This window comes from Lissotriton helveticus, chromosome 1_1 (assembly GCF_964261635.1).
Source record: "Lissotriton helveticus chromosome 1_1, aLisHel1.1, whole genome shotgun sequence".
NCBI classification, from domain to species: Eukaryota; Metazoa; Chordata; class Amphibia; order Caudata; family Salamandridae; genus Lissotriton; species Lissotriton helveticus.
Window position 1 is genome coordinate 660,438,587 of NC_136057.1, and position 24,377 is coordinate 660,462,963.

The 24,377-nt window shown below is 44.2% G+C and overlaps 1 protein-coding gene across 2 annotated transcripts in view; it reads right to left on the minus strand.

Moving 5' to 3' along the window:
* SEMA3A (semaphorin 3A) overlaps positions 1-24,377 on the minus strand; it is a 633,443-nt gene that overhangs the window by 97,046 nt on the left and 512,020 nt on the right. For both annotated transcript variants that reach the window (XM_078674184.1, XM_078674185.1), the window contains exon 12: positions 17,463-17,554. In XM_078674184.1, the coding sequence (XP_078530310.1) occupies positions 17,463-17,554 (92 nt within the window). The remainder of the gene's footprint in view (positions 1-17,462; positions 17,555-24,377) is intronic.

Genomic DNA, 24,377 nt, shown 5'->3' on the forward strand with positions numbered 1-24,377 from the left:
CCCAGGGTGAAGCCAGGCATCCTAGCGCTGTTGGGGCCGGTGTGGAGGTTAAGCAAGCTATTGCCCAGAGTTGCAGCGTGGGGCCCATGATTAGAATAAGCACCGAGGCAAGAATTGTCATGTCCGAGGAAATTGAGCCCAAGACCCGCCGAGGCGGGAATTGAACCCTGGTCCCGGGCCAGAACTCTGCATCAGGGTCTGCCGCTCTAACCATTGAACCACACTCCTCCACTCTAATCATGGGTTCCACTCTGCAACTCTGGGCAATAGCTTGCTTAATCTCCACACCGGCCCTAACAACGCTAGGATGCCTGGCTTCACCTTGGGGTTGCCCAGGAGTGGACACCTCAAAGGAACAGGCTAGGAAGGGTTCCACAGTGGTATTCGTACAGCGCTTAGACACCCCTGGGTGATAGGCGCTATACAAGTGCAAATTACATTTACATTTACATTTACAGAAACATGTATCTGAATAGTTTCCTTAGCATTTATACAGAAAACAGCAGACTTCAAACTAAGTTCCAAATTCTTCAAGAAAAGTCCAATATTGGAATTCACTGTTTCCGTTTTACTTCCCTCTCTACTCTAAAATCCCCTTAACGTAATGTGACAGGTATACTGCTCTCCTTTGGGGCACAGAATGCTGACAATCAATATTGTATTACTAAATCCTGCAACTAATGTTGTGTCAACATATATTTTGGTGGTGTAGTTATAACAACACAGCAGGGGTTTCGATAGATTACAGGAATCTGGTATACATGAGCCTGGTGAAGAAAACATCAAACGTGTTCAAGCAACTGGCTGAAGTAATGTAGGCACAGAGATCTGTATGCTCTTATTCTTCCACAGCTGAACATGTCTATTTTAAGAAGAAGAGAGATATTAGAACATAATAAGGAATTTTACGTAGGCAGTGTTGAAAGCAGTAAATATGTTAATGTCTTTTTTAAATCCACATTGAAATGTAAAGCGGCCGATATCCTTAACCATAAATGTACAATCGCCTCTTGTAAGAACGCGAAGTCCTACTCTCAAGGGACACGAATTTCTCAATTTCACTTTTGAGTAGGTACCCTTTCACTCTCAATCTTGTCCTTCCCGAAGTATTTTGACATCAAACAAAGCGGTAACCAGGGAAGGCTGGAGAAAGGTTGCCCTCGGTGACTCCTGAGAGCCACAGAAAGCTGTCTCTTGTCCAGGATATAAAGAGCACCGTCGCCTGTGTGACGCTCCCAGACCCGGCCACCCCGCCGAGCAGGAATCCTGAACTTGCTCCGCAGCCCAGGTCTCTCGAGCAATATCCTATTGCACGAGCAGTGAGTTGAGTTATTCCACTGACAGAGAACCAATCAGCCCGAACACTCTTCCAGATGTAGTACCAAATTCCTTTGTTAGCAATTAAAACGAAAGTGTGCATGAAGAGAAAAGCACAATGAGGCCTGTGTAACACTGGTTTATCGTGCCAAAAGGAGAAACATTTTAAATGTACCATCACTGCAGTACTGCGATTTAACTCATCGTGCCCTACTCTCCCCTTGAAAAGTAGTCCACAGCGAGCGATGTCATAAATATGCTGCTGGTTCGTGATTATTTGCTTGATGTTCTTTAACTTCAACCTCTTATAAACATACATATAAAACTTTCAGGACAGTCTTCGGTGACTAACGTGCTATCCTAACTTCACAAGGGGCAGGCTTTACAATGATTATGAGCTATGCTATAAAATGTCAAATTGAATATCTAATCATGCTCGAGGAAGGTTGATGTTTTAGGGGTGTTCGAAGTTTCCATTATTATGCACGGTTTGAGGAAAATTAAGCACAATGACTCGATTATGTGAAATGCAAATCCATCAGTTGGTGATATTTTAGCACAAAATACGTCCTTCCGTCAAATTTATGATGGAAGGGCGTATTTCACACTTAAATAGTGCAAATAGCACACTTGCCACCAACAACAGCCATTTGCGTTCTGGATGCTGACGTTATTGCCATGCTGTAATTTCGTTGCCAAGGGCAGAGTTGTGTGATGCCGTGTTGTATAATTGCATAATTTCCGAACTTTTGTGGTAAAAACATAAGACAAAAATCCCCAAATTATCCAAATTACACCAGCATAATTAAAAATTCACTCAGTCCTAGTTTTCACACGTAAATGAAATGATCAAGAACTGACAGGACGAAAATAAGTTAGCCCTTTCTTTACCTCTCGTTCAGCTTTCATCTGCTCTTTGACATGATGACAAGGGTGTGGAAACAGGATCCAGCACTCAAGGACTGGCTAGTGGTGGTGGCAGACAGATACATTCACTTGTCACTTATTTCACCACGTCAGGCAGTTGTGGGGTCAAAAGCTGAGCAGTCTTTGTAGTGAGCAGTAGCTCAACTCTATATCCACAGGCAATGGTGCCTGATTCATGTTGCGCTTAACTGAAACTGCACCTGTTCAGGCGAATTAGCACATGGCAATCAACATTTGATAGAGGTATTGTGTCATTTAGTAATCGGACCAATAATTACAGATTTAAACGTATTTAGGATGGTGCTTTCAACTTTAGCTACAAAAATTATTAATGGAAGTTTTATATGAAGCACATTACATCTGAATGTTTTTGTTAGAAATATAGACAATCCTTTCGAACTTAAGATGGCTGTTTATGAAAAGACTGTCCAATCCTCTTCTTCTGCAACTGCTCAGCATCTTTTATGAATACAATTTCCTTACGCCAAGAGAGGAACTCTGGTTCCATGTATGCTTATGTTCTGAGTCCTACAGATGAGAATTTTCATTGAATATACTATTGCTGCTGGAAACTTCGATCATATTTTAAGGTGTTTTCCATCCTATGTGATTTTGCCACATTTAGAAGAGCTCTCGTGCTCACTGGCAGAGTGACATATTGAAAAATATTGAAACTGAAATGTATGCAATACATTTTTTAATTAATGTAAGCAGTGCCAGGGGTCCCTGAAACTGGTGGTCATCACTATAGCGTGAGCTAGGTTACAGAGCAGTGGAGGCGCTGAATGAAGATGTGCCCGTGGCGACAGTTCCTAAGGTCAGGAGTTAAATACCATGGAATTCATCCCTGTGTTGTAGAAGAGTCTGCTCTAGTTACATGATCCTGTCAGAGCTGGTGCCTGAGGCACAGAATTGCAGAGAGGAGGTCCTCAAAATGAATTTGTGCTTTGTCTAGGGAGGAAGAATTTTCAAGTGTGTGTGAAACACTGCCACCTTGGTGATCCTGTATGGTGTTGACATTCATCGGTGAGCAAGATCCAGTGAGCGCAATTGTGAGGTGCTTCCACATACATGTGCACATGAGAGATCTTCACAAGTGAGAAGGTTAGTAAGTTATTTTGACATGTCATGGACCAAGAAGAAAAAACTTATGTGCATGTGTTGTTTGGAGCTACTGAATTGTTTGACACTCCTCCATTTCGTTGGTAACTTTGAAAATTAACATTTACTAGGGTAAAAGGGTGTACTGTTGTAAGTTTATACTTTCTTGTAACGTTTACAATTATCTATCATAAAAGCAACATTTTGTTCAGTCCTTTCCTTATCCACAACCCTAAAAGAATTCCTTACTACCCTCTATCCTATCAAGCTCTTACACCTAAAAAATTACTACTGTCTTGTACCATATCTATCCCTTGCACCGAAAACATTTTACTGCTTTCCTTCACCCCTATCTATTTCTCAATGCTAAAAACCTCTTACCATCCCTTTCTCCTACCCATTCACTAAACCTAAAAAGCCCTTAGTACCCTTTGACCCTGCCAACCCCTGAACTATAACACATTTTTAACACAATTTACTCTTACCAATTCCAGACCAACCTACTGTTATCTTCTATAATGAAAGAATGCCAGCAGGTTCTGGAAATATAATATAAAATGAATATAGAAAGTAGTCCGAATGGAAATATTGACTGACATATTTATCACAGCATGTGATTTTGATGAATTATTATAACATTTCTCAGTCTGTCAACAATGTAATTATTTCCTTATCTCACTAGATGACAGCAACCCTTGCCTTGTATGAAACTAAACAATATTTCTTGTAGGTTAGAGTTATAATGTAATATGTGGTGCTTTACACTGTGATTTAACTACATGTAATGTTGGTATCATTTTAATTAATTACCAATAATCACTAATAAATGCTTAATCAATCAATTGATCAATCAATCAATAATGTGTAGTTACTTTTACTTTCTACGAAAAATAGCAGTATCTAGTGTTTTTGATATGATGAGTCAACAATAAAATAAGTAAATGGAGAGATGACTGGTCTGTTCCCTTCAAGATTGGGCTGAGGCAGGGCCTCATCCCATTCCTGACAAGTTTTAATATGTTTATCAATGGTCTGAATGATTATTGAAGAAAAAATGTGGAGATGTTTGTAGTTTGGGGGACATATGCATCTTGGTCCAGTTGATGTAAATGAAGCAGTGTTGCTGGCCCACATAAACATCTCTCTTGGTCCTTCTGCGCGACTTTGCTCAACATTGTAAGAACAGACTAACAAGCAATATGTTGATATCTAAAATAATGGTCTATGAAAAGCTACCATGTGCTCTCAATTTGATTAAGAAAATGTCTGGTACATGGAGAAGATACTAAAACACCTCTGAATGTATTGACTTCAGAATAAGAAAAGACAAATGAAGTTTAAAGTTTGGTTAGCGCTGCATATTAACAAACACAAACATTGATGTTTGTATATGCATTAGCACTTACCCTAAAATGTCAGACTATATTTGGAGATACAAAGTGGTGTCTGCTGTATGGGACTGTAAGGAAAAATCCTTTTCAGCAGCATTCTACAGGGGTGCAAGGGGTCACAACAAAGAAGAAACATCTCATGAGGATATTGATGAGTGGCCCAAAACTACTCCTCTGGAGTCATTAAGACTTGAATCAGGTATTCATACAAATGAAGATTTGTTAAATCATTTTACTTTGATAATATGACATTTGTACAAAGTGGAACAAGCAACTCTGAGAAATCAAATGTGTGAACTGCTGTCACTAAGAAATGCTTGCTTAAGACTCTCAGTCGGTGTGAAATCTGTGGCGAGTACCTTGTTTAATCATAAAACATTTAATTATCAAACAACATCTTTGGACATTTATATACAAAGCACTTAATCTTGATGGCAGAGCTGCTGATTGGGAAGCCCAATAGTATGATTTCTTCTACCTTTGAAATAGACGTGGTTGAGGGTAGAAAACATATGTTGATAAAAACACAGCATGAGCTGTACTAAACAGTGATTTGGGATGTCTCACATTTTGTAAGTGAACATATGACTTGTACTTCATGATTGTTAGCAATACTAAGTGCCTATCTCATTTTAGTTCTGTTGAACAACTAGAGAATTTTAAAAGAGAAAACAATAACAGAACCCTCACTTCGGAGTGAGAAACATGTATACAGCATGTGCTCATTGCCATAAAAACTGGAAATTATTACATCTGATGATGTGTAATATATTAGTATTGTATAGGGGCTAGACGCAAAATACTTTATACACTGAGCTATATTTATATTTTGGTTATTTTAAAGAAACGGAATGTAGTGTTTGGCCTGTAGATATAATGGTGAAAGAAAGGAAAAAAGGAAGATATCATACAACTCCAATTGCCTAATACAAGCCCACAGACAGTGAGAACCAAAGGTTTTCTGGATTAACTGAAAGAGGTATGCTTTGAGAGATATAGCAAGCTGAGAAAAATGACATTATAGCAATTCTACTCACTGTGCTGAAAAGGTCACATCTAGAACATTGGTTCAAGTTATCACATCTCTATAAGTTATCATATAGATCCCGGGTACTAATAGTACTGCCCGCGGGCCGGCAGCGGCCCGGCAAGCCTTCCGTGGTGGCCCGCGGACCATGAGACATCGTACCCGTGTTTTCAAAGAGTGTCTGCAAGCACTCTGCTGCTCTGTGGGGGCCGGGTGATTAATTCCAGCGAGGCCAGAGTGGAGCTGCAGGGGTGCTAAGAGGAGGTGAAATACACCAAAGCCCCATTCTCATGCAAATGGTCTTTTTAAAGACCTGTTTAGTGCTCGTGTGGGGCTGTGGGGCTGTGTGTCTGTTGCGCTGGGGAAGCACGCTGGGGAAGCTGTCTCAGCCCAGGTGACACACAGGCAGGGTGAGATGACAGAGGGTAACAGAGGGAGGTAGAGGGAGGGAAAGGGGGACCGAGAAATGGAGACAGAGAAAGGGAGACAGACAGAGAGAGGAGGGCGACAGAGGGAGGAGGGCGACAAGGGGAGGGAGACGGAGTGAGGGAGACGGAGTGAGGGAAGGGAGTGAGGGAAGGGAGTGAGGGGAGGGAGTGAGGGGAGGGAGTGAGGGGAGGGAGTGATGGAGGGAGTGAGGGAGTGGGGGAAGCGGTATGAGGGGAGGGAGTGAGGGAAGGGGAGTGAGGGGAGGGAGTGAGGGAAGGGAAATGAGGGAAGGGAGTGAGGGAAGGTGAGTGAGGGAAGGGGAGTGAGGAAGGGAGTGAAGAAAGGGGAGTGAGAGAAGGGGAGTGAGGGAAGGGAGTGAGGGAAGGGGAGGGAGTGAGGGAGGGGGTGAGGGAGGGAGTGAGGGAGGGAATGAGGGAGGGAGAGAGGGAAGGGGAGTGAGGGAGGGGGTGAGGGAAGGGAGTGAGGGAGTGAGGGAAGGGGAGTGAGGAAAGGGTAGTGAGGAAAGGAGGGGAGTGAGGGAAGGGTAAGTGAGGGAAGGGGAGTGAGGGAGTGAGGGAAGGGGAGGGAGGTAAGGGAGTGAGGGAAGGGGAGGGAGAGGCAAGGGAGTGAGGGAAGGGGAGGGAGTGAGGAAGGGAGTGAGGGAAGGGAGTGAGGGAGGGGGTGAGGGAGGGGGTGAGGGGAGGGAGTGAGGGAGGGAGTGAGGGAAGGGGAGTGAGGGAGGGAGTGAGGGAAGGGGAGTGAGGGAGTGAGGGAAGGAGAGTGAGAGAAGGGAGTGAGGGAGGGGAGGGAGTGAGGGAGGGGTGAGAGAGGGGTGAGGGAAGTGGAGTGAGGGAGGGAGGGAGTGAGGGAGGGAGTGAGGGATGGGGAGTGAGGGAGGGAGTGAGGGAAGGGGAGTGAGGGAGGGGGTGAGGGAGGGAGTGAGGGAACGGGAGTGAGGGAGGGAGTGAGGGAAGGGGAGTGAGGGAGGGGGTGAGGGAAGGGGAGTGAGGCAGTAACAGAAGGGGAGTGAGGGAAGGGGAGTGAGGGAAGGGGAGGGAGGGAAAGAGGGGAGTGAGGGAGTGAAGGAAGGAAGTGAGGGAGTGGGGGAAGGGGAGTGTGGGAGGGTGAGAGGGAAGGGGAGTGAGGTAGGGAGAGAGGGAATAGGGGGAAGGGAAGGAGAGTGAGGGTGAGGGTGAGGGAGGAAAGGAAGGAGAGGAAAGGAGAGGGAAGGGAGAGGGAATGAGAGGGAGAGGGAGTGAGACAGTCAGAATGAGGGAGAGATAGGGAAATAGAGGGAGTGAGAGGGAGTGAGGCAGTCAGAGTGAGTGAGACAGAGAGAGACCGGGGAGGGAGAGAGGTAGAGAGAGTAATGGAGGGAGGGAGGCAGAGAGAGAGAGATAGAGGGAGGGAGACAGAGAGAGGGAGAGAGAGAGGTGTATGCCGGGTCTGGCAGCTCAGTGGACGAAGGCGTCTGCTGCAGGGACCTGTGTTCAACCTCATGGTCACAGTTTTTTTTGTTGCTCTAACCCCGCCACCTCCCCCACTGACCCCGCCCCCACCGGTGCAGCCCTCGGACATAAACCACACTGTAAATTTGGCCCCCAAGAGAAAGTTTGTGAGTACCCATGATATAGATTGTAGACAGTGTAGAGAGGGGTTACTTCTTAAAACACCATCAGGACATTGTGAAATCCACTTTTTCTATTCTCGTACTACAATTTTGAAGTGTTCAGTAGTCTGAGACATGCTATAAATGGCTTTAGTCGCACATGCACTATGAGCTGGGGTATAAAACTTATCTTACTGACATCCTATTACTGTGAAACTGGCTGCATGTTAGAGACTAAGATTGATAGTGGAGAGTAATAAAATATTAATGACTAGCTGTTAAATCGGGGCCCCTTTGGAGTGGTTTCCCCTGACTTGTTGCCTTCTGACCTCCTGTTTTAGACTGTGTGTTAAACTTTGTATTTGCTGGATTTAGGACTCTGTGCACTTTTTCACTGCTGACCAGTGCTAAACTACATGTGCCCTGTGTCTAAAAAGTAATGGCATTATGTTTCTCCATGATAGGCATATTTGGTTTACTGATGAGTCCTTGGTACAGTGCAGTACATCTGCCCATGGCCTGCAAACCAAATGCTACTATTGGGCCTGTGGTATTGATTGTGCCACCCACATACATAGCCCTTTAAAACCTGTCTCAGGCCTCCCACTGCAGAGCCAATGTGTGCAGTTCTAAACCACCATTTCCACCTAGGAAGTTCACCTACTTGCCAGGCCCACACCTTCCCTTCTATTACATATATGTCACCCCTACGGTAGGCCCTAAGTAGCCCCATGGTCAGGGTGAAGTGTATGTACAAGGATAGCCATGTACTCTTGAGTTTTACATGACCTGGTAGCGAAAAGCTCCTAAATTCGTTTTCACTACATCAAGGCCTATCTCTCCCGTAGGTTAGTAGTGGAGCTGCCTGGTAACACTTTACAAGTGTAACAGGCAATTGGATAAATATAGGAAGAGTACTTTTGATGTCTATGGATTCACATTTTAAAAACACATCATTTAGTGAAGTTGGTGTTTAAATTGCAGGTCTGAAAATGCCACTTTTAGAAAGCTGGCATTTTAATACTTTAACCACTATGTACCTCTGCCTGTCACCCAATCAGTTGGGTGACAGCTGGAATTTGTGTATTCCCTCTAGAAAATCACACACAGATGAAGCTGAGGTGGCCCATTACCAGCCTGATGGGCATCCCTGAGCTAGAGTACGAGGGAGGAGCTGAAACTTGCACCTGAATAGAGCTGTGCCTGTCCTCACACTGAGTTGCCTACCTTTTTAAATTATAGACAAACGGTTCTTTCGGGTGCACTATATTTTTTCACTTATCTCACATTTTACACAATATATTAATTCATTGCAAGATGAGTAAATCAAAACAAAATTACAAAATTACGAATAGAAAGAGGAATCCAAAAACTGACTACCGTGGTATACAGAATACTCTTAATGACTGTGTAATATTGGTCATGCTCCCCCTTTCCTTTTCCTTAGCCCTCCTTGCCACCGGAAATTGACATTGTATATATTGTATATTACACTGGAACAAAATTCCACTGAGCACCAATTGTCACAAATGTTCACCTTGTGCACCACTATATAAATTTGACAGCCTTTTATACCTTCAAAATGAAAGTACTTATAAATGAATACACTTTATAAAGTATCTTGCAAACATCGCAGATGGTTTGGATTACCTCTTTCTATTTGTAATTTTATAATTTTGTTTTGATTTACTCATCTTGCAATGAATGAATATATTGTGTAAAATGTGAGAGAAGTGAAGAAATATAGTGCACCCGAAAGAACCGTTTGTCTATAATTTGCCTTACTGCCCAGGTTCTTAGGGATACTGGGTCACCCCATAGATACTTAACTACCTTTTGTAGTGTGTCTTGAGCCAAGGCAAGGATGGGCATGGTCTTGTGCACTACAAATACCTTTCTTTGAAGTCTCCCTACTTCAAAGGCTAACATAGGTATAAGTCCTGGACCTCCGACACCCTCTACTCAGAAAATATCAGCAACTGAGGACAATCTACCAGAAATAAGAGCTGTAGTGCTGCCAGGAGGGACTTCACTTTGCTGTGTTAACCTGTTGCCTGCTGATTCTTGTCTGGGATTGAGACGACAGGACTTAACTCTCTAACAGCCTGATTCATGGACGGGCCGTTTTGCGTGTCCCTAATAGCGATTAATAGCGACTCGCTATTGAGGAAACGCAAAACGGCATTCATGTACTTTTCGGGAAAAAAATAGCGACTCGCACGCGGGCGCTAAAGCCGTTAGCGACCTACAAAAAACGCAGAAAAATCGCTATTTCCGGCCACCTGCGATCGGGATTGCGACTCGCAATCCCGATCGCACGTGATTGCGACTCGCAATCCCGATCGCACGTGATTGCGACTCGCAATCCCGATCGCACGTGATTGCGACTCGCAATCCCGATCGCACGTGATTGCGACTCGCAATCCCGTGCGATCGGGATTGCGAGTCGCATTCTCGCGGGATCTGGAAAACGGGAAGACGCATTCCGAGCACCGTGATGACATCACAACCAGGAAGCAGCCAAATCCCACCCCCAAACACCACAGTGACGCTATCATTGGAGTGTTGACGACGGAAAGCTGCCGCTAAACCTCCCTTAGCGACTCCCGATTCTGCCGAAATTGCGACCGCCATGTCCGACGAACCTCTCCCTGGCCCCAGCACCAGCGCTGGCCGCAAGCGCAAACTAAAGTTCTCCGAGCAGGAGCTGGAGAACCTAATAGAAGGGGTGGTGGCCAACCACGACCAGCTGTTTGGTGCCAACTCAAGGAGGGTCCCAGAGCAGGAGAAGCGGAGGATCTGGGTGGGGATTGCCTCCAGCGTCAACTCTGTGGGCGTTGCGGACAGGTCGTTGGAGGAGCTGAAAAAGCGGTGGTACGACCTCCGGGGGCGTGCCAAGGAGAGGGTGGCGGAGCGCCTTGGTGAGGCATCAGGCACCGGAGGTGGTGGACCGACTGTCCCACCCAACACCCCCCTGGAGGACCAGGTAGAGGACACCTTGGAGAGGGAGGCGTGTGTTGGCGTGACCCCTCTGGACTCCTCCCGCCCCACCCAAGACACCCAAGGTAAGTGGCATGCGACTGCGACCCTGTCCCCTATGACCGCCCCTGACCAAATAGGCTCACTCATTGGCCCTTAGTCATGCCTATGTTGTGCATCAGGAAATGCCCTGAAGCATTGTGGGAGACGTAGTATGTCCACAATGTAGTAGTACCACAATGCGGCCAGAAAGGTTCCAAAGTGCGCAAATCCACAGCCATCCAGGGAATGACACCCAGCATGCATGTAACATCTGCACGTCTGACAGTCACATGCACCTAATGAGTATCCACTTACCCTCACAGGTGCGGATGATAGCAGTGACAGCGAGAGGCTGCTGATCGATGAGGAGGCCCAGGAGGAGGAATCCCTACCCGATACCCAGCCACCAGCCCCTGCCGCTGCGCAAACACCAGCAGCCAGGCCCCCCACCGTACCTGCTGCAACATCTGCAGGCCCACCGGCTGCCAAGACCAGAGCCCCCACCTTACCTGCTGCAACATCTGCAGGCCCACCGGCTGCCAAGACCAGAGCCCCCACCTTACCTGCTGCAACATCTGCAGGCCCACCGGCTGCCAAGACCAGGCCCCCCACCGTACATGCTGCAACATCTGCAGGCCCACCGGCTGCCAAGACCAGGCCCCCCACCGTACCTGCTGCAACATCTGCAGGCCCACCGGCTGCCAACACCAGAGCCCCCACCAATGTACCTCCAGTGCCTGCCGCACCTGCAACACCAGCTGCTACAACACCTGCAGCACGTCCAACAAGATCTGGGCCAGCCACATCCGCTACACAGCGGCACAACAGCAGGAGGGGCAATGGGCATCTCCATGCCTGCATGAGCGTGGAGCGGCGCATGCTCCGAATACACCAGCGCCAGTCGCAGCAGCAAGGAGCCATCCAGCTCCAGCTGCATAAGATTGGCCGCAATGTGGCGGGAGTCGGCGAGCGGATGGACCGCATGACGGCGGCCATGAACCGCATGACGGCGGCTATGGAGGACAATACTGCAGCGCTGGTGAAGCACCGCAGTGTTGCAAGCAGGCGCCACCACCAGCTGCTGAGCCGCCTGTCCACCTATAGTCGCTCCAATTATGTGTCAGCAAATGCCACCACCCAGCTGGCGCGGCGCTCGTTGACCCAGCAGCACCAACTGGTCCAGTGCTGCGAAGACATTACCCGGGTGCTGGAGCACTTGACCACCGCCGTCACCGCACTGCATGCACCTGTGCTACCGGCCATTGTGGGGGGAGACGATGCGAGTGAGGGTGCCTCGAGTGTCAGCAGCCACTCTGCCACGCAGGCCCCCCCACCTAGGCGCAGCACCAGGGCTACGCCTGGTACAGCTGCCCAGGATGAGGAAGAGCCTCACAGACGCCTGGGAATTGTGCGCCGGAGGCGCCAATGACATTGTGTCAGGGACACAGGCGCAGGCTGAAGCTAAGCCTGCCATGAACCGTCTCATGCAGTATGCAGGAATACTGCATTTTGTAAATAGTTGTTACCATGACCCTTTTTTCTTGTGAATCTAACAAATACATTTATTTTGCTGCACACATTCGCCTTGTGTAATCATTACATTTTGCATGCAATTGTGATATGTGGGGTGGGGGAAGGGGGTGGGCTTGAAATTGTTAGCTGTGATGTGGTTGCGACGTCTGTGGCCTTCAGCTGGGTTCTCCCCGCGTGCATGGTGCGCATGAGCTGGTGGCCGGTCGTCCCCCTCAGATTCACTGCCTGATATGTCAACTGGTATCCGGCGCTTGGTTGCAATGTTATGAAGCATTGCACAGACAGCCACAATGCGGCAGCACGCTGCAGGACTGTAATACATGGCCCCACCTGTCTTGTGCAGTATACGGAACCTGCTCTTGAGCAGGCCAAATGTCCTTTCAATACAGTTCCTTGTCCGGATGTGCGCAACATTGTAGCGGCGTTGCTGAGGTGTGGCAGGGTTGAGGTAAGGGGTCAGGAGGTATTCCCGTAGGGCGTAGCCACTGTCACCTGAATGAGAGGAGCAGATGTTGATTGCCTGTGCAGCGCAGTTACTTCATAGCAATGTGACATTGTCGACAAAGTGTACTTACCAAGTAGGTGTCCTTCCCCAAACTCTCCCCTGATCAGTCGTGTGTGGAGTCCGCTGTGCCTGAAGATGAAGGAGTCATGGGTACTCCCTGGGTACTGGGCCACAATGTCAGTGATGATGGTCTTGGCATTGCAGACCATCTGTATGTTGAGGGAGTGGTAGGACTTCCTGTTGCGGTACATATACTCCGTGCCAGCTGGTGGGCAGATGGCGACGTGGGTACAGTCTATGCAGCCGAGGACATGGGGAAAATGGGCAACATTATAAAATTGTAGTTTTGTCAGGTCCAATTCTTGTTGGCTCGTGGGAAATGTGATGTGCCGGTGGAGCTGGCTGAGCATGGCGTCAACAAAAGTGTGGAGGCAGCGTGACATGGTGGGCTGGGATATCCCCCCAGCAGCGGCTACTATGCCCTGGAAACTGCCGGAGGCCAGGAGGTGCAGGCTGCACAATACCTGCACATGTGTGGGCACAGAATTGTTTCGCCTTGTTGGGTGCTGCATGATGGGGTCGAGTTCTTGTATCAGCCAGGTGATCATTTCCCCATTCAGCCTGTATTTTGCATAAATCTGTTCTCTGGTTTGGCCCAGCAAGGTGACCCGCTGCCGGTAAATCCTTGCCTGCCTCATGCGTCTCCTCCGTGCTGCTCGCTGTAGCCTTCGCCGCCTCACCACCATGTACATCCCAGGCATTGTGGAACGCCTAATGCTGCTGCTGAATGTCCTTATGTGTGATTGGTCAGGCCTGGACCTGTTGGTGATTGGCTAACAGTTTTTCAAATTTTGGTTAATCATGGCTTTTATGGTTACCACCTGCTTTGAGTTGTCCTTAAATTGCGCCGCGCAAACGTGCGATTTTGCGCTTTTTCGCTAATGTATTTCTTTCATGAATGCCGATTGAGACAATATTGCGTTTCGCTATTGATTTCGCAGATTCCGTGGTTGGTCGCTATTTCCGTTTCGCTATTGCTCGACTTCCCGGAGTCTGCGACTATTACAGCGTAATCGCTATTCCGATCGCTATTATTTTTTAGCGATTTCGCTATTTCGTACTTGAATGCCGATTCCGTGTTTTGCACCCGCAATTGCGTTTTCGCAGCCATTGCGGGCGCTATTTCGCTTCATGAATCAGGCTGTATATTCCGCATCTCTAAAGGTTCTCCAAGGGTTGTTTGGGCTTCCCTCCTGTTTCTGAAGTCTCAGGGATATCAAATACTTCACCTGCATCTTGCTACCAGCACCTGGGCACCTCTGCTGTGAGTCCTGCTCTGCCAAGTTACACCAATTTCAGTCCTACATGAATACCTATCAGTAAAGCTGAGGATTCTGGAAAGGATTCTCCTACAATGCTACAACCTTTGTGAAGCAGGATGTGATTTTAAGATGCGAGATAGCCAGTATCCTGATCGGCCCCACACATTATTCTTTTTTAGAGACTTACGTCAAGGCATTTGAAGATTGGCCAATACCATAGTTTGTTACTGACTAATTCACAGGACTGGAGTGAACCTAAATGATTCTGGGGAGATAGTAGAAGTTGTGCATGAGTGTTGGGAGGCAACTACAGCTGATATCAAGGGCACTAGTGTTCCTACATTTGCAGAAAAAATTATCTAAACAAACAACAACTATATTTTGCTATATAAAATTGTTTTGTGATAAATTTGCTTAAAATTTCAACATTTCAAGAAGACTATGGTGAAGCACGAGCATCTATCTAGTCACGGCATGGCTGCATCATCTCACCCCAGTCTTAGTTTTCTTTCTATTTAAACTGTTATGGGTCTTTCTTCATGTTTAGACTGTCCTTAGGAGCCCCTGTTGAGTACAACCTCTCTTTCAGCTTACTGTAATTCCCTGAGCTTCAAACAGCTGACTAATCTCAAATGTGAAAATGTTCCCCAAGACACTTCATTATATCTGGCCAACCCTGCTTGCTTGTTGAACACACCTAGAACCTGTATCCTACTTCTAGAATTTTCAATTAAAGGGCAAGCAATCAATGAGCACTCCCACTTCATCTATCAATCATACTTGGAGCCCTGCTTGAATACAGGTTTTTGGTTAGGCCTACTTGACTTTTCCTTTCTGCAAAAACATTCTCATAGGGAAACGCAGAAATTTGCCTCTGGCCAACTACTAATTTCAATCCTACTGTGAGTATGCAGCTAACCCCTTGTGGACATCTGTCCTGTTTGAACTTTCTGAGAATATCTGAACATCTTTAGTTACTCTTTCACTTTCCATTGACTTGCTACACTTTTCACTTCATTTCTTTGTCTTCAAATGCAACGTTTTTTTCATTTGATTTCAATGGGACATATTTCCTACTTTGAAACGAAGACTACTTATAAAAACAGAGGTCAGATTATGACAGTGAAAATGTGAGACTCTCACAGATATTATCAAAAACATTTGAATGGAAAAGAGAGTAGATGTTTAGTATAACAACCACAATTGGAGGCAGTCAGAGCAAATAATTTAACATTTCCTAGGTGTGAACATACAATATTTGTGAATATGCAATGGTTAACCTCCAAGGCCTGCAAGTAAAATCCAATTGCAGGCCTTTTAGTCAAAGTGGTACCTTCTTGGTGTCATGTTATATTTTTGTATGTGAACTCTACCTTATGCTAAAGATATATAATATAAGTTTAGGTGTTGACTGAATTTTTTGGGTAACTAGATCTATCACATCAGATTCACAAGACTTTAAGAAAAATCGGTCTCAGATAAATGTCAAGTTTTTCCTAATGCTCATTCCTTCTTCACTTTGGCTTTAGGCTTTCTTCCTCTTTAGGTGCCCTATTTGAGTCTCTCTTGTTACTTAATGCAATCTACACATGTATTTCGAAAACACAATAAAAAAATAACATGTTATTTGAGAAACTGAAGGAGGTTGCCTTGATATCTTGATTTGAAACCAAACTTACACTCCAAGCTTCTCATAAACTACAGTTTTGTTATTCAGTTGCATGCATCTCTGTGAGTAACGTCTTTACTCAAAGTCCTTTTGTATACTATCATTTGCTACAGTACTTTTGTGCTTGAAGATCATAAACTCAGTCATCTGCAAGAGTCATGGTATCCACTTCAATAATCTGTTTTATGCCTGACGGTCAAACATTTAATTTCATTGATATAGTGTGGACACTTTCTGTGTCTTTTGTTTCCACATGGATATCCCCTTCATTGCCCTCCTGCCTAGAGTTGTTCTGTTTCTTTAAGATGTTCTCTCCTCGACATCATTCATGCTCGAGTTGCTTATATTTCCTTGCCCATGATTGAGTATGGAGATCTACCAGTAGTCAAAAGTGTATTTTAAATGCAGTAGCGGCAGGTTACAGGAGTTCCGTGGGGTGTAAAGGCGGGGTGGTGAGGGGCAGTAAACACCGGAATATAGATGATCGGAGGTAAGTAAACAATTAAATAAATAAAATGAATTTCGTTGCGCGCTCTGCATCGCAAAATGCGATTCAGTGTGCGGTGCTTACTACCGCCACCCTGCCCCTCTCCCGCTTCGCCTTTCCGCCCCACAGAACTCCTGTAATGGGCCGCTACTGTTCAAATGTTGTTATTCGTGAAAACAGTGGAATTAACAATGTGCTTTGATGCAAATATCTGTAAGAGCTGTAAGTAAAAATGTAGCTATATTTATTTGTCACTGTGGGGGTTAATTTTCAGAAATGGGTTCTCATTGCAAACACTTTTTGAATGCTTGAGAGTAAAGATGCCTCATTCAATAAAGAAGCCATACAAAGTAAACCTCTTCCACATGCAGCATGTTTACTGACATCTATAGAGACGGACAAAAAGTGACATGGTCCCCGATGTGACAATACACTTCATTCACTCACATGCACAAAGGCTTACATTTGTGTGGACCAGGATGTCATTATTAGGTTAAGGGTGTATTTGTCTCTTAGGTTAAGAACACATGTTGATTCTGTACCCAGAATATTACTTATTCTTCAAATAGATCACTTAACACTGCTCATTACATGTGCCCTTCATTAGTTAATTATGCTAGATAATAAGACTAACAATCATTTTCTATTTCATTACTGTGTTCAGAGGATGTAGATAGATTCACTTATGTAATAGTAATGCACGCCTATTCAAATCAAGCATTTACAAAATTCCTCAGTTTGTGCTTGGTGTAAGGGATTGGCATTATCATTATCTGGGCCTTTGTGATTGGTTACTGGTTAAAAGTAAATGGGTTTAGAGCTTGTTTAAAAAAAAATAACCGAATGCAGACTGCCATTAATCAATGGCAGCGCTCAGTGTCTCTCGTTTATCATTATACTGTCAAAAAAAAACTCTTATATCTTTTTCTAACAATATCCCCGTCTCCCTGAATTCAATAGCACAAAAAAAGCATGGTTTATTTTGACTAGTGTCTGGGTCCCCAAATGACAAGTTGATTATAAGTGTATGCAAGACCCATTGTCCACTGTTAGAATGAGTTCAGTCTACGTCCTTCTCAGGAAACACTGCAACTTGCTCCCACACGAAAAGCAATAAAACTCACCCGAAACACTGTCATTTCTTCCAACAAGACTTCCTCCAAATCATGCCACGTCTCCTTGGGAATTGAAACGACTTTCAACACTTTTCCAGCATCTTCATTCATGGAAAAGGGAAAAGAAAGAGATCTGAAAACATGCCACACTTGCCTGCTTATCTTGCCCATAATTAAGCAATGGCAACTACGATTTCCTTTGTGATGAATTAAGTGGTACAGCTAAGACGAATCAAAGATGTCGGCACATTTCACAGCAAAATTCTGGTGGGAAGAGATGGTCAGCTTTTGAAAGAACACTATAGACAAAAGAGTCTACTGTGCACATGCAGATTTATACAGCTGAAAAAAGAGCCATTAGTACAAACTGGCGATGACAAGAAGAATCTACTGACAGCTTTTTAGAGAGGCTTCTGGGACAGTTTGAAGGTGAGATTTAAATGACCCAGTCGGGGTTAAAAGTGCATAGTTACAGAGGCATATGGTGCAATTCACAATGTACATACTGTAGATGTTGTCGGCAGTAGTACCTTTTTAAGCTCGAAATTATACAACAGCTTTTATATATTGTACAAGCAAAGATAGCAAAGGGTGCAAGTTACGAAGGATTTCCACATTAGTAAGTGTGTCTCACTCCTGGAAATTAAAGAGTAAGGGGCATATTATCAAGGGGGTTTATCTCCGCTTTTTTGGCTTTAAAAGCCAAGAAAGCGGAGATAAAATTATCTCCCTATTACCAAGCTGTCGCTAACACCAGTTAGTGACAGCTAATAGGAGATAGCGACCATCTTGGGCCCCGCTTTGCATGTCAGTGATATTTATCACTAATGACATGCAAAGTGGGCGTGCCAAGATGTTAGCGACTGGAAACAGTCGCTAACATCGCTATCTCCTATTACCAACTTTTGGAGATATTCGCGCTAAGCGCGAATATCTCCAAAAGCTAACACCTGCCCTGAGCAGTTCTTCACCATGTTATCCAATGGGAGGTGGATAACAGGGCTAAGAGCATTTGCTCGATAATGCATGAATATCGCTGACTTTTCAGCGATATTCATGCATTGCGGCCGTTTTTTATCGCATTTGCGATAAACCTTGCTAATAGCAAGGTTTATCTGCGATAAAAATCGCCGATGTGCGGCGATAATTTTTGTCTCTAAACAAGTTAGAGACAAAAATTATCGCTAGTTGTTGGTAATATGCCCCTAAGTCACCACTATGTCAGAAAGAAGTACGGTTACTAACAGAAATATGTTTGTGTATACCTTACAAACCGTGAATCACAGAAGACTTCTTTGCGGCTTAGCAGTATGGGCACACAGAATCACAAACACAAATAGGAACAGAAACTGTAGATTAAGAGAGCAGAAACCTCTAAAATAGACTGTATACTTTTTAACAGCATGAGCCACAGGGACATAAATGAGGACAGAGTTTAGGATTGTTTTTAAGGTTAACAAAAATAATTTTAATGCTGTTTTTAACTAAATGTACATGTAATGTAATGTAATATGCCCGTGTATGAAGTATACAATGGACTTTTAATGTATTTTATAAATTATGTCTTTTTTATGAATTTGTTTATAATTTCGAATAAAGATTTACTTGACTTCACTTGAATACAAATCAGTAGAAATGTAGACCACCCTTCTATTGAACTCATTAAATATAAGAATAAGGTTCTATGGAACTTATAAAGCTAATATGTGCATTTATTTAAGACTTTCTTAATGCATAGAGAATGTAAAGTCATTGTAGGCAATATGTAATTTAAGATAGCAGCCAAATGTAGAACACATTATATTTACCTCTCAGTTCAACCCCAATCTGTAGCTTGATTCTAGAGGCAGAATTGTACTGTGTTACAATTATAAATGTTCCGTTTAATATCAGCGATTGGCTACTTTTAAAGCCAATTGGTCTAGCTTTAATGTGCTAATTCGTTTACAAACAGGTTCACAAAATGCTAGATATGCACTGCATGCTCAAATAATGTTCAGCACATTGAAGTCAGACCTACAGTCTTTGCCATTGCTGTGGAAAAAGGAGCAAAAAGGGTTGATTTCTGTATAAAATGTAAAGAGGGTAAAGCAGAATTAAATGTGCCAAACAATGTGACTTGATTACACGTTTTATATATAGACTAGTCCTACATGGACTCCAAAGAAACCACTTCCTAGAATGATACACAAACCAGACAAAAGCTTGATGTGGGGAAGACAAATTCCACTAAGTGTGGGTTTAAGACAACTGTATCTTTTTTTAAAGAATCAGTAACACATTTTTGCAGACAGATGCACGGTTATGCAAGGCTCAAACATAATTATGCATGCTGATTTCAATCGGATAGAAAGCTAGATAGGAACAGATATTCTATCTTCTAACAGCAATTCTGATGTAGAGTCTTTTAAATGGATTTAAATATTTTGTCTCGCCTTTATGCAAATACATTGTCTGCAACAAATGTGTGTGGGGGACAGTAGGGCAGGAGGCGCAGGATACCTGGAAGTTGGCTATTTAAACAATAAGTGAAGCAATACAATGTGTTATTCTGGTAATAAATTAATTGAAAGGAAAGTATCACCATTGTAAGGTAATGGGCAAATATTTGCTTAATAGGTAAATGACAAGTATATTGCTGGGCAAGATAAGACTGGAAAAATAAATATGATACGAGAATTGTAACTTCAATGTAAATATTGTGTTAGATGACCAGTAACATGCCTCGCAGAAATTTAAGTGTGTGCATTCAGAAACATGTTTTTCTAAATGATTCTGCAGCTGAATATCTGCTTGTAGACAAGCATCCAAGACACTGTTCTATAATTAAAAAATATTTTTCTGTATCTCATTGGCTTATTTTAGGTTTTTCAACATCTCTTTACATCAAAAGCCATCACCTCTACAAACTAATTCAAACTGTCTGTTTTGGATTATTTACATTGCGTTTCTTGATTATATGTAATGAATCCGTAATTCCGAGTCTCCAGCTAGTACAAAATGATGTGGGAAACAGACTCACTTAGCATTGGGAAAGTAAAGTGATTCGAATACATGTGACTCATGCGATGATTACAGATAAAATCACTAATTGCCATCTGAGAACCATAAGAGATTTCAGGAACTGGATTTATAGATCAGACCTAAAGAATTTGCTTCCAGCAATGGTTGTATATGAATTTTCTAAGCAGTGCTTTATTCTTAAACCTCGGTTACAAAAGACTTGTACTAAGAACTAAAAGTGAATAACATGCTGTATCTGAACCTCCCCAGGTGTACGAAGACCTCAACAATGAAGTGAGCATAGTAGAGCATTGCCTTAAAAGTCTGGAACTCATCCCAACTATGGTACACATGGTTCCCTCCTTCATTCTGTTCTAATTAGACTAAAGAAACACATAAAAGCTGCCTGCTGATTGAAAGCTCTATCTAATCTCTGGGGTGTCTGCCACAGATTCTACACATGTCTAATCTTCTGATAGCTATGATACTTCTAGAGGGCCTTGCAACCTTTGTGCGTATCTTTCTACGAATATGCCACCATCATGGGTCTGTCCAACGTATGCCTTCAATGTACAGGTCTGGACATAATCATCCTATAAAATGCTTTATTTTCTGGATTTGTTAAAATGGTTTTGACCATTTGTGAATTGCTTTGCCACCCTTTATTTGGGTTTGAGAATGCGTTATACAAAAGTTAAATAAAAATAAAATGAAAGCATGCCCTGTGCTGCTTTGGTGAGGGGGTACATGTAAATGTTAGGAGTGCTGTTCTTTGAGTATCACTGGTCTAAGACGTTAACTAGCTACCCCTATATAATAATTATGCCATATCATAGTTAATCAGTTGCATACTACCACAGAGAAAGCATTCTCCTAGCACTAGAAACTGCAGTAGTTACCCGCCTACTTCTTGCCACAATCTGCCAAACCACACTAAAGTCCGTCTCAAAATCTGGGAGAAAAATTAGAAGCAGCTTAAATAACAGGCAGTGAGATGGCCTTTCCTTTGAGTCTGATAAATTGAGTACCATTATTTCTGGTATTAGTAAAATCTGTTACTTGCAGCACTTACAGATGGTGGAAGTGTGATATGAAGAACCATATTCAACATTAAGGTTTAGTACTGAGGATTGTTACCTTGCAAACCTCATGTGTTTATAGCCAAATTATGGATCCAAGACAGGTTGCTTTGCACCCACACTGATTCAGTATCCAACATGGCAGTCCTTGCTTGCATGCAACTACCTCCTAACTGTCCCGGCGGTAGTGCTCACCATGGCCGTTGGCCGACGGGCGCAATGAAGGGGTTAATTGTCAACACTGGCTCTGCTAACAGTCCACCACATGGTGGCACTGTCTGAAAGATTTTGAGATGAGCGCAGGAACAGTGTTTAATAAGTCAATTTACATTAAAATGTATAATACCTGCCGCTCACACCATTATTATAGCTTTGGTTGCAAAGGACCATTCTGAATTGTCACATGTGTACGAGTTCAAGGGTTAGTAGTTGTGTTAGTACTGGCAGTGCTGGCAGGGTCAATGGGTAGTGCAGGCTGCAGAGGCACCCAAGAAAGGCCCTGTCACTAAGGGCCTCATTTATAATATGTTGCCATAGGGCAGCGCCGCAAGTCTTCCTGCAGTGCTGCCCTATGGGGAAAAAAAATTTATTGAATTGAACTGAAATTAAATTAATAAAGCGCAACTTATGCCCAAAAGCGTCTTGGCGTTAAAAAAGGGCAGGAATATGCTGTATCTATCAGATATGACAAATTCCTGTCCTCTTTCCCTGCGCTGGTGCTCAATTGGTTACCTTGCCCCAATGTGGCACCCTTGCATCATGGGCCAAGTGTGTCTGCTTTGTAGGGCGATTGTTTTTGTTCAGGAAAGAACACCACCATGCACAAAAACAATCAATGTAGGTGATTTCCTCTTCTTATGTGTGTTAGAATGCAGAACACATAGAAAGAGGAAAAACAAGGAGAAATAACGTTATTTCTCCTTGTTGCGCCGTCCCTACGCCACCCCTGGGGAGGCGTAGGCTTTTGACACACTCCCACGTTTACGGCTTGTTTCAAATCTAAGAATGTGTCAAATACCGTGGGTGTTACATGGGAACACCAATCATAAAGCCCAAGGCACACTTCCACAACATAGTGTGTGGCAATGCTGTGCCGTATGTCTACAAGGCCATGAAAAACCACGCAGGGTGGCTTGTAAATGCGTCCCTTATTTTTGTTTTTTTACAAATTAAGCGCTGAGGCATGTCACCCACATGAAACAAACAGCAGTCGAAATGTGGTTCAAAATCATCTGGCTTCAGATATGCAAGGGAGAAGTGACATTATTGAAGCTCCCAAGCGGCTGCCAAAACGATCTAGTCATGAAAAGTGTCATTATGCAGAGACAACTGACTTGGCAGAAAAACAGCCATGTTCATTTTGCACAGTTGTGCAACTGCATTCACTCCCTGATCTGGAGCCTGAGGCACAAACAATCTCAAGTTCTGGTTCTGGATGCATAGGTGATGTGTTCCTTGCACAGTGTAGCTCTACGTTCTATGCGTTGTCCTGCAGAAGGCAAAACATTATTTTCAATGTTTTCAGATCTCAGCTAGCCCCAGGCACACTTCATGTACACGACCCTTTTTATGTGATTATTTTTTCAGGTTTCCCTTTTTTCTGTCTGGCTGAAAACAAGTAAATGCAGATGCTTTTTATTTGCTTTGGCTATGTGAGTGTAGCACATTCCTAATCACATATCTGTGAATTATGTAGTGTAATTTACAAGCTGGCATATCAATTCAACTAGTGTCGCGGCATGTATGACTCGTGAGTGGGGGGGGTTGCAAGGGGGTTTGCACGCGGGGGGAGCTGTTAAAAAAAACGTACCTTTACGGGTCCTGCGGTGCTTTTCAGCAGTAAAAGGATGTATGCATCCTCCCTCCCCTCCCCTAAGCATGCAGCCTACATAGAGAAAATGTAGAGTGCGCATGACTTGTTTGGTTGGCCCCAAAGGGCTGACCAAACAGTCAGGGCCCACAACTGTGGGCAAGCCACTCATCCCTGACCCATCCACCTGCCAGCCCCAACCAGTGCAGCACGAGAAGCAGAAACCTAAAATTTTAAATACCATTTTATGTTATCACTTCTCGCTCAGTGTGAGAAAGCAGTGGGGCGACTCTACTCCACCAAAATGGAGGAGCCGCCCCTGAATTCAACATCACCGCCAATTCATAGTTATGCCCGGGTTACTAATTGATAGTTGCGTGCCTCTTCTGAAACTGCGCAAAATCACCCTGTCATCTTGAGACAGGACAATTTCTGAATGTTTTAACTTCAACTTGGACCTGGAAATGAAATGCAGGACAATTTTCCCAAAAAAGTCATGCATGTCAGTGCAGCAACCAAAGTTTCTGTGCAGTGAAGTGTTAAAAAGAGGTAACAGGATAGTACCATATCTACTAAGATACAGTGCTGAAGCACCCTATGCTGCCTTGCATCCGCACATGCCCTTGCACCACAGTGTAAGGGTGTCTGCATAATGAGTAGCATAGGTTGTTTCTGTATGCTTTAACATCGTTTTCAACTCTTTGCATGTGTGCCCTAGAAAATGAAGCACACTTCCAAAGTTTAAAAAGTTTGGAGAAATTTAAGCAATGCTCCAACATTATACCTTTCTTGTGAAGGCGTAATTTTTGGCACTACTCGCCATGACTGGACAGGCCTTTGTTTCTATCGGGTATTTCCTGGGTCTGTTTTAAAAGGCCAGGGCTGCTGCTGGTGTCTCTGTCACTTTCTCCAGCTCCCCCAGGTTAATTGCAGCAGGCATAGGAGGCGTCAAGAGTGAGCCAGGGAGGAGAGAGGGAGCTAGAGGTAAAGTGATCAGAGAGAGAGAAGAGCATGAGGGGAGAAAGTAGCTCG